At 35.2% G+C, this 11,431-nt stretch overlaps 1 protein-coding gene across 3 annotated transcripts; it reads right to left on the bottom strand.

The window, feature by feature from the left end:
* Nucleotides 1-315: 315 nt before the first annotated feature.
* Nucleotides 316-10,407, bottom strand: LOC114267622 (nudix hydrolase 14, chloroplastic). Of its 3 annotated transcripts, none has more exons than XM_028208688.2 (7): nucleotides 10,103-10,407; nucleotides 7,518-7,623; nucleotides 4,069-4,146; nucleotides 3,826-3,918; nucleotides 3,566-3,658; nucleotides 1,923-2,021; nucleotides 316-743 (listed from the first exon to the last, which is right to left on the bottom strand). In XM_028208688.2, the coding sequence occupies exons 1-7, from the start codon at nucleotides 10,330-10,332 to the stop codon at nucleotides 729-731; spliced, it is 714 nt and encodes a 237-aa protein (XP_028064489.2). In that variant the 5' UTR covers nucleotides 10,333-10,407; the 3' UTR covers nucleotides 316-728. The 3 variants fall into 3 exon arrangements, with proteins under 3 accessions (XP_028064489.2, XP_028064484.2, XP_028064487.2); XM_028208683.2 differs by having other exon boundaries at nucleotides 316-781; nucleotides 10,103-10,402; XM_028208686.2 differs by lacking the exon at nucleotides 1,923-2,021 and having other exon boundaries at nucleotides 316-781; nucleotides 10,103-10,406.
* Nucleotides 10,408-11,431: the final 1,024 nt, after the last annotated feature.

Below are 11,431 nucleotides of genomic sequence, written 5' to 3'. Positions count from 1 at the left end.
TTTTTTTTTTTTTTTTTGTACTTCTAATTTTTCAATCTGTACAGCCTATTGGGCAGGTCCCCTGCTAGTTTTCTCATCCGACAAAGAGTGATAAAAGAAGAAACTTTTTAATAAAAGAAAATCAACAAAAGGTTATTGGGTAATAGATCATTCCCCAATTCCAAGCCGTAGTTCATTTTACAAGTGACAGATACCCAGTAAAAATGGCGGTCATAACAAGTAGGGCTTGCAGCGAGAAGAAAATCTATACATCAAGCTTCATAACAAGCATTGAAGTGCTCATTGCATCCACACTAAATATTAAAAGAAGGTCAATGGTGAAAAAGTTTAAACCACAAATTTTTATTTACATATCCATCATAAATTTTAGTGGAAACTAAATACATACTCTCTATTTGGACATAAAAGTGATGTTTTGAGTGTCAAAATCTCCAAACAAGAGAGCAATGTCACTGGCGATCTAGGATGCACAAGGCCAATTAGTTGACGACACAAATTAGAACCTCATTTAAATATACAATGTAAAATGTCAAGAGTTGGTGGGTGAGCTTCTCAGAGGAGGTAGCAGCCCTTCTCTCTTGGCCATTTCATACAGGGCAATGGCCATCAGAGCTTTTGCATCGGCTGTTGCAAGCCAAAGTTTCTCATAAGCAACTACATGCACCTTGATCAACTCACCTTCTTCACGAAGACCCATTTCTTTTCCTTGCAGCTGAGCGATAATTTCTTTACCCACATGTCCCCTGTATAGAAACAGGCTAAGTTCTTCATCACACCCTCCCTAACAATGGAAAAAACCAACAATTACTTTTACTGAACTAATAATAATGAGAAAATATGATTCTTGCAAGAAAATTTGGCTGAGTTGAATGGTTTTGTCATATTTTGTATTCTTACATAGAATTCTACAAAGAGAGGAACAAAGTAGAACACCAGATTCTGAAGTGCACTATATAATTAGACACAAATTGTTCAGAAATATATACCATGCTCAACTGGGTTAAATGGTCATATCATATGTAGCTAATAAAAAAACACCAGAATTAAAGTGAGGAAAAAATAAAAAAATAAGAAGTCTGAATTTCATATTTATAATTATCATCCTTGGCCTTTGGTACTCCCTATTGTTCACCACACCAATTGCCACCTTTTAACACCCACCACTACCAGGGGCAATGTTATTAGAAAATACTAATACCTGAGCAATTTACATTTTAGAATGCATGCTTCAAAATATGACACACTTTTGTTCCAAAATAATAAATTTTTAGCACAGGGAAAAGTGACAAAATTTTAGCTTCTAATTTTGCCATCTCTCCTTCCACTTGTCCTGTCCTTCTATGAATCACTACTCAAATCCATAATCCAAACACATCCTATAAGTTTCTTTATGAGAAAAATTGAGCAGTGGCAAATTGGGGATTATTCCCAGTATTATACATAGTGCACGTTGATGTTGAGAAAACAAAAGTATTTACTACCCATGGATGGGTTATACTGAATTGTACAGAATTCAGAAAGTTTGGGGTTTTAATTTACAATCCCACGGGCCCATGTGATGCATACAACAGGTGTTTAATAATGATGATGATTCTTTGTATATGCTTTTTGGAATAGATGGAGGTAATTAGATGATCACCCAGATTTACGGAATAAAACGGCTCTAGATAGAGCTAAACCGTCCTTAGTCATGATGGTTTTCTGGACTCTCTGCATGACATATGTATCTCTATGAATATAATAATGTTTAATAATATATATTTTTTAAATTATGGTTTTTACTGTAACAATTATAAAACTGTAATGGCAATTAAGAGTTTAAAATTAAAGTTACTAAAACACTAATTGCTCCTGGCACCAAACAATTCTCAAATCTTAAAAACATCAGTTGAAAAGAAAAACAAGAATGTGAAACTTCATACTGGAGAAGGAAAAACTTTGCAGCCAGTTGATGCATCTAGAAAGGCTGTGAGGTCAACCATGTCTTCTAGATTCAAGTGAATACCAGTCTCCTCCTCAACCTGTCACATTCATCTGATTCAAATCATAATTTTAAAACTTCACTGACTCTGGTTCTTCCATTTAACCTTATAGACTGCAAGTCTATTCTGTTAGGAATGTAAAATGAATAAGTTTTTGAAAATGGAACAAGTGAACACAATCTCTAGAATATAAACATTCAGGAAAATTGCATATAACATACGTTTCACATGGAATAGTTTAAGCTAGAGTTTCAATCAAATGTACATACTGCAGCTAATCTTGAGTGGTTTCAACTTTCAAGTACGACACAAGATTAGCATAAATAGCTGACTACATATAAAATAGTACACCATTGGATGATCATGCATAAATAGCTGACTACATAAAAGATAGTAACCATTGGATGATCATGCATGTAGCAAAAAGTAGCCTTGACAATAACACAAGGACGTTACCTACTTACTAACACATAATACATATGACATGTAATGTCTATGAAAATCATACATGTTCATTTCAAACCCATCAATTGTAATATCTATCTATTTAAATCACCATTCAACTCAAGATCTGCCCTCCTTAAGATGTTCTGAGAACTCATCCTCTATAATAATCATCCCTTGTTATTTGGAGAGAGAGAGAGAGTCCTATCTCTTTAAAGTCGAGATTGTCAGTTTCATTTAAGACGTTTGAGCGATAAAATTCTATATATATAAATAACTAAGGATGCATTAATATGCTGAAACAGAATGAATGCGTCAGGTAGGGGATCTCAGATCCTATAAGCAAACTAGTGGTTCAATGTGTATTTGGACATATTATTGACACAAAATTATCTGTGCATTTTAACTGCATTTTTATGCCAAAGAATGACAGTTGTTCTTGACGATAAAATTAAAATGTATCAATCACTTCCAATCAATCAAACTGGTAAAGAAAAAGTGCATAAAAAATAATCAAACAATGAAAAAAATTATGGCCATAGAACAATTCTTTTGCACAAACTTTCAAGTAAATGAAGTCAGAATTGTTGTTAAATGTCTTGCATTCCTAACTTGTATGGACCACCCAATTCCTCTTGATACGATCCTTGAATCATAGACTCGAACACTACTAATCAATATATGAACTAGTTAATAATGATTAAAACAAAAACAAAAAAGATAAAGCCATAAAAAAAGAACTCAAGGAAAATACTAGATAGCACCCAAATAAAACAAAGGTAGGAAGAAATTTCAAGATTGTAATTATGTTACTAAACCAAAACTACAAATGACAAGCTATGGCTTCCTGCCACATAAAAGTAACACAAGAATCATGACGCAAGGTAAAAAATAAAAGAAGAAAAACACAACAAAAGAATGGGATGAAAAGTATATTCTGCAAGCTATTAGGCAATGACCAACTAATAAAAAGGTTAAAGTGAAGAAACACCATGTAACCAATAATGACATGGAACTGGGCTAAAATTATTGCCAGAGCATAACCCTATGCTAAACTCATCATTGCTATGTGCAGCCAATAAGATGCTCACATTCATGCACTAGCTATTTATATATATGAGAGAGAGAGAGAGAGAGACCTCCCGAATTGCTGTACCCACAAAATCACCGTTGTCACCATTCAACATTCCAGCTGGTAATTCCAAAATAAGCCTTCCAACAGGTACCCTAGCCTTAAACACACATTCTTATAAAGATCTCCATGAAATGAAAGAACAGAACACAATAAATCTCAGAATTGCTGTCTAACTCATTAGCTAACAATTATACTTATTTTAAGAATTCGAACACTTCATTAAGAATATAAAATAAAATACATGTATGGACAAAAACACAGTACTTGCTCAGTAAGCACAGCATAAGTCTTGCCATCCGACTCCAAAAGGATCAGCACAGCTACTGCTGGCCCACGTGCAAACACAATACCTGGAACCTAAGCATGTTTAAATTCAGTTGAAGAAAGAAAGAATGTAAAAATTAAAATTTAAAAAAAAAGACTAGGGCATGATCTAAATTCAGATGCAAAACACTGAGATGCTAAATCATGAATCCAAAGAAGGAAACCATCTGGCTGATGAAATACCTTCTTTCCTGTTGCCTTATCAACCACATCTGCATTGAACTTAACAAAACCAACACGCTTGCCAAACATATCGACCCCCTGTTACCAATAAGAGGAGAAGAGAAGTAGTACAAGAACAAGAATGAGAGGATGTTATCAGTAAGCACTCTTGCTTTAATATGTAAGCCAATCAGTTTTTGAATAAACCCAACAAAAAAGAAAATCTTCTATTTTTGATGTTACATTATATATACACATAATACAAAGCTCTCCCGGAGGCGCTCCCAACCTAGCAGTGCACCGTGACAGTGCGGTTCCATCCCAGCCACCGGCCCCACTTCGTGCAACTAAGGGCCACACCCTTTATAAACCCCATCTTTCACTGTGCATTCATCAAGTATAGAAAAATAGTTGGATTGTGAAGTCAAAGTACTTGGTTCATGCACTGCAGTATTATGCTTAGTTCCCTTACCCTTCTTTGTGTATAGATCTCTTCACTCATTTGATGGTCCATCATTTTCCCACCTGAAATCTCTTCTTTCTTTTTTTTCCATTTTCTTGCAATTTTCCAACAATCTCTGTGACGCCCCGAATCTACACTATTAATTGCAGTCAAGGGAGAGTCACTAATGAGTCCTATGGTCAATAACCAAGTAAGATCTCAGATCGCCGGAGGAGTCAAATTAGCCTCCCTTCTAAGTTCAGCTTTCTTAGGCAGCGCATTACCCTTTTGACAGATCTTAAAATGTATTGACACAAGGTCTCATAAGCAACGATAAGGTGTATACATATAAATATTAGAATATAAGTACATTACAACCACGAATATCCTTAATTTCAAAAGCATGTTCCATTATATTACATCCCAAAAAGAAAATTTAAATCTTCATATGAGTCTTACAAAATATCAAAGGAATTTCTAACTTTCCTAAGATAGCCAAAAGTCTTCGAAGGTTTCAGGTTCGTTGTCTGCAGCTATAAGCTCCTCTTCGGCACCTGGCATGATACGTCGTGAGCTTTGAATGCCCAGTAAACACACACACACCCCGTCCCTTTTTCCCAATCCAATACACAATCACAAATATAACATCAAGTAGTAAAGCATGATACTCAACTAAATAAACAAAGGGTTACAAGTTAGATGTTAGTAAACCAGAAATCCCCCAAAGAGATTTTGTCCTCCCAACCACAAGAATCGGACGCGGATTATTCGATATGCCCCCTCTTTTGCTGCTTTGTTGCAGAACTAACCTCGGATGCCTACCAACGGTTATAAACCGCGTAGCGCCAACCGCAGGGCCTCAAAAGAGACGGTAATAATGGACCTTGCCCAAATCCCTCCTCGCACCAAACCACCTAGGGTCGAATACAACCGCTCTGTTCAAAGGTTCCGAAAACCACTTGCGCAAGACTTTAACTTCCAAATAGGGCCCAACAATCCATACATCACATATTATCATCTTTTCATTACTCAAGCGACCGAAAACCCAATACCATCCCAATTACGTTTTCCGTGGAGTTAAATGTTTTAAATGAAGGTTAGACCAACTTAACAAGATAATAATATCCACATAAGCATGCATCATTAAGATGAAGAAGATAAAGAACATAACCATAACACGTACAATATCATGCCAAGATATGATCAGAAGCTAATAAGCGTTCTCATGAACACGAGAGCATAAAGCACCCATGCACAACAGAATTTCCAGATTCAATACCACATAAGGAAGAATGAAAGGACTATTTTAGATTTTTCACCGGACTCGGCCTTCCTATGGTTCGTAGAGAACTTAATCAAGTTTCCAGAACATATTTCGAAAATAGGATAGCTTTTCTAGATTTTAAGTTATTTAGAAAACATTCAGCGCTGTCCAGATTCGTCGACCGTTATGAAAATTTGATTTTCTTGCAAACCGCTTACTGCTTTTCAATGAAACCAATTTTAGTTGAAAGCTAACTCCTTAAGGAAGATTTTGACACAAAAATAGAGGTCCAGAATAATTTTCTACATTTTTCCAGAAATTTTGAAAGTTGGCTGCGAAAACAGATTCTAAGGCACAATACCCAAAACAAGAAGATTTGTGAGAAAAGGGATCCACTAAGGAAAAATTTTCATTTCTTTTGTGATGAAAACATGCTAACTAACATATATTAAACTCAGAAAATTTGCTTGAAGGTGTGCCTTTGGAAAGTTTGAGAGATTGGTATGAAAAATATAGTTTTATACCGAAATGAGAGAAACTACAAGAGAGGTAGAATCATGGCTCAACACTTATCATTTTTAACACAAGTAACTCATCAATAACACATCTGAAAATAATGTTTAGAACCCTTAAGAACATGTATTTGAAAAAGAAAAATGAAAGAGAAGGTTGTGTTGTGGCTTACTTGCTAGGCTTGAACAAGATGGCTCTCCTCTTCCTTCCTCTTCCTCACAAGACTTCTCTCTTGCTCTCATTTCTCTCCTCTAGGCCGAATGTGTGTGTGAGTGTGTTGTTTGTGTTTGCCAAGCTAAGGGGTGGTGGTATTTATAGGCAAATTTTGGTGTAAAAAGACATAAAAGCCCACTAGTTGGAATTGGATGGAAAAGTTAGGATTTACTTGGAATTTAATGGAATAGGGAGTGATTAGGGAACTTAATCATGGGATTAGACAATATCTAGTTGGTCTTAAGTTGAAATGAAACTAGTATTGGGAACAAAACCCTAGGTTTAGGGGTACTAAGTGCTAGGATCATAATTGCAATTCTTGAAAATAGGCCCCTCACATTTTCCTAGGGTGGCCGGCCATTGGGAAGGGAGATGGAGCATTTTTTATTCAATTCAAATACTAGGGACACATTTCCCAATGTATATATATATAGATCTCAAATTGATTGATGGTACCTATAGTCCAAAAGTACATGTACTAGTTTTGGGAAAATTCTTGAAATTAATAAAACAAGTGAGGACTTGGAATTAAATTCACGTATTGGAACCTTACTTATGTAAGATTAAATTAAATTAAGCTAAGGAACCTAATTTGGCTAGGATATTCCTGTTTCGATGAAAAAATGCTAACCGACAAGATTCGAAATAAGTCAAAGAACTGAGGGGCTTTAAGGAAATAATCCAAACATTAGGGTTTTAAAGAGAATACATTTTTCAAGGGTTTCACAATCTCACAGATGGATTAAGATTCCTTGGAAAAGATGGGCTGTTACAATATAATTTAAAATTAAGAAAGGTAATTATTTCTAAGGCTACAGTCGTCAATGGATTCGTGTGAAATATTGTTCTTGTTCCTAGCCCAAAGAATTATGAAAACACAATTGCAAAAAACAAAAACACAACTAAAAAAACAACCAATAGAATGAAGGATGAGAGCACAACTCAACCATAAAAAATAATTCATTGGATTACTAGAAAAAATTTACGGCACAAATTAGTGGTTGTGAGCTTCCAACGACACTTGCAAATAAATAATACCTGGATAAGCACTTGTTTCAAGAACATAGCCCCATTAGACAGTATCCCATTTTCAGTTTGTAAGTTTTTCAGCCATTGCTTGAACAAAGAGGATTCAATGGCGTTCCTACAATACCATGTACAGTTCACATAACCCAAATGCATAGAAAAAAAATTCTAATTATCTCATAAAGATGGACAGTTGTGATCAATAGAAGTCCATCCTTCAACAACAGTTCTTCTATAACTAATACTAACAAAACAAACAAGAAAAACAATTAGTGTAGGACTAGAGAAGACTTGGTTAAAACTTGGCCTAATAATCTTGAGGTTATGGGTTCAAGTTTTGGGACCACCACTTTGTGCATTATGACAAAGATTAGATGCGTACTTAATCTTTCTCCTTTCAAACACACATTAATGTGTATTAATTGGGCGTTGTTTTTCAGTAAAGAAGACAAAGAGACAACTAGGGTTTCAAAAATTCTTTGAATCAATATTGAATTATCAAAACTTGAGTATCTTCCTTACACAATCCAATATGCACGTTCCATAACCAAATAAAAAAATTGAGAAAAAACTAGAAATAAGTAAAATTAGAAACAATCCTAAACTAAATTTCCTAAAATTATTGGGCTTTATGTTCACAGCTTTTGCACCCAAAATAGGTCTTCATGCTTCTTGATCCCCATCAACAAGACTAGCCTAGATCATTTTATTAGGGCATCTTCACTAGGGTAGCCAAATGCTTTAGATTTTTAAGCTAGCCTTCCCTCCATTTTGCCTCTCCAACATGCTTAGCCATTGGGCTAACCATTTTGACTCTCCCCCTCTTGGCTAGCCACATTAAGAGAGTAAAACTACAATAGCTAAACATGAAAAAAATAATTTGTTCTCCATCTCCCTTTTCTTTTTCCTCTTCTCTTGAAGAGTGTAAATTCAAATAAATAAAGAAAAGAAAAAAAAAGAAAAAAGAATGTTGTTGAGAATGGGTAGATAGTGTGAACACAAATTAGTAATTTGTTCTCAGCCCCTTCTTCCTCCTTCCTCATTTTTTTCTCTCTTCTTTGAGAGTGTAAATTAAACAAAAAGAAAGCACTAGTGGTTAAAAGTAGCAAGTTAAATAGATAGCTTTATTGGAAAATGCATTGCCACAAGTGGCAAGCTCAAATATATTTGCCATAAGGTTTGACATTATAATTTGATAGCTCCAATGGCAGACCACGGGAGAGCTCTCAACTTCAACTCTTGCCAAATTTTACCTATAGCAACTCAAATGGAAGACTAGTAGAGTGGCCCTAAAATGGCTAGTACTATTGGAAATGCTTTAGGCCACAATTAAGAGTTCATTGCATACATAGATACATGTGTGTAACAAACAGAGGACACTAACACACATATTCGTGTATTTGTAAAATGAGTCTAAAAAATCATGGTGTTTGGCCATCACCTAGATTGTGTTGTTGGAATGTTTGATTGCCGATTTGGAGGATGGGGATTGGATTAGTAATTCGTGGGCTCCACATAGATCACGTTAGGTTGTGAAAAAATGGCAGAGACTCTCAAGTCCCATGGGACTATGAATCCTTCTAAAAGGGTGGGATTAGCATTCCATTGGGGGTGGGATTGCTCATTCTATCCCATGAGATTGGAGGTGGAAAAAAAAAAAAAAAACTATTTTTGCCTCATTTTACAAAAACAAAAAAATCAACTTTTATGTAATGAGAGTTTTTATGTAATTTCACATATTTTCGACTATAGTTGAGAGACTACCCAAGAAATGGGTAAATGCGTCCCATTAGAGGCCTTCTAGCCTAAGGAAAAGGCCTTCTCTAGGTTTCTCTAGTTCTACCAATCGCCAAGAGAAGGGAAGACCATCGAAAATGGAAACAAAGGCAAAGAGAACCTCGTTAACCTACCTGTCTGGTCTGGTGCCACATTAGGTTAGGGAGCTGGGCAACTCCGCATCCTTTTAGTCCCAACATACTGATATTGTGCCGAAACAAAAGCAACTACTTTCAATCTAATAACCATCACATTGCTAATCGCATCACTCAATCTCATAGTACTCATAAGGCCCATCAACCTAATCAGGATATCAAACATCACCTCCACCATGAAAATATTTCTAAATTTCTACATTTATATATGTGGCACACAATCATATCTTTTTTTTTTTTTTTTTTCATCAAATTTAAATGGGTAAATTACACCAATAGTCTTGTAGTTTAAGCCAAGTATATTTGAACAATTTGCAACCTATATTTTTAGTTTTGTTACAATGGTATCCCTCTATCATGTGTCCTTAATATTTTGAACTTAAAAAAAAATACTTATGAAAATTTTTTAAATACTTATGAAACTAGATAACCAAAGTAGAATTTAAAAAAAAAAAAAATTATAATACCATTAGTGTAATTTATTCATTATATATACTTTAATCCCACTTTGGTCATGTGGTTTTTTCTGTTGAAAATTTTAACACAAATTACAGAGGATCACTTTGTAACGAAATTAAAAAAATGTAAAATTTAACTGGTGAAAATTACAGCTACGAGAACTAAAGTAGAACTTAAATTATAAGAAATGAGATGAATCGGAATTGCCTGAAGTCGGAACTGGAGACACCAGGGGCAGCGACGATCTGGACCGGCTGAGAGAGTTGAATCGGCAAGTGGATGGTGTGAGTGAGTTGGGATGAAGATGACTCGGCCGACATTTTCGTACTGATGGTTCTTAGTGTTGGTCTGTGAATATCATTAAGACGAATCGGAGCATACGAGACGGCGAATTTCTTGACCTTCAACACAGACATGAAAAATTTCAGAAGACTCATCGTTTTGACTCCTTTTACGGTACACAATTTTCGAGCAGCGTGTCTAGTGTTCTGTCTGTAATTTTATTATTCAACGAAAAATGCTTTTTTTTTTTTTTTTTTTTTTTTTTCGAACAAGAGAAAAGGCGATCTGAGGTGCCATCACGCTCCTTGTGAGCCCTAATCCCGGAATAATCGGTTATTAGTTAGGAATTAACTCTTACAATGTGGGGGACCCACTACCAAGGCATTGGGTGGAGCTCACCCATGCGCCGCAGGCCGCCGAAGATTCAAACGAGAGTACAGAGAGGGGTCTTTAAAGAGAACACTTCCACACTCCCCAAGATTCGACCCTGGATCAACGAAAAATGCTTGGACCCTTTTTTTGAGACCCAAGACACTCTAGATGTCACTGTACAAACATTGTTTTGATAGAAGGAATTAATCTATTTTGAATCACATTGGGTTCGTTTGACAAGTTGGGTCGGAATGGGTTTGAGTCTATTTTAGTTATAAAAGGTAAAATAAATTTTTTAAGTTAATGGGATAAAATGTCATATTCAATTCATAATTATAATATTCTTTCTTTCATAAAAAAGTTAAAAAATCATTCTCAAACGAGACTTTTTAACTTCAAATTAAAATAATCAAAAAATCAATTCACTTCCCAAACAAACCCATTATTTCTTACATAAAATAGTAAAAAAGGTTTTTTTTTTTTTTTTTTTTTTTTTTTTTTTTTTTTTTTTTTTTTTTGAGAACAAACCACAGGAACGCAAATATATTAAGCTAAAAATATTGTCTTACAGCAGTTGCAAGGTGGTGGGCATCTTGAACCACCTCTCTCTCTCTACCTTCTCTAATACAACATGATGAAAAAATTTACAATAATACAATATATTAGTCAAAATAGATTGGAGACACCAATCATGGTCTTGAAATAACAGTACTAGTACTAAGCAATCCGTTTGTAAAAGCAGACTTGTGATGTCGTAGTTGTATGCCCAACGCAGAGCCTGGAGCACCGCAACTGCTTCTGTTTGTTGGGGAGAGAGCATTGGTGGCCCTAAAATAGCTTCCTTATAGACCCGATGATTATCTGTATCAAAACATACCCATG

The sequence above is a fragment of the Camellia sinensis genome, chromosome 13, assembly GCF_055761805.1.
Source record: "Camellia sinensis isolate YWXY chromosome 13, ASM5576180v1, whole genome shotgun sequence".
NCBI lineage: Eukaryota > Viridiplantae > Streptophyta > Magnoliopsida > Ericales > Theaceae > Camellia > Camellia sinensis.
This window is presented reverse-complemented; position numbering and strand designations above follow the sequence as displayed.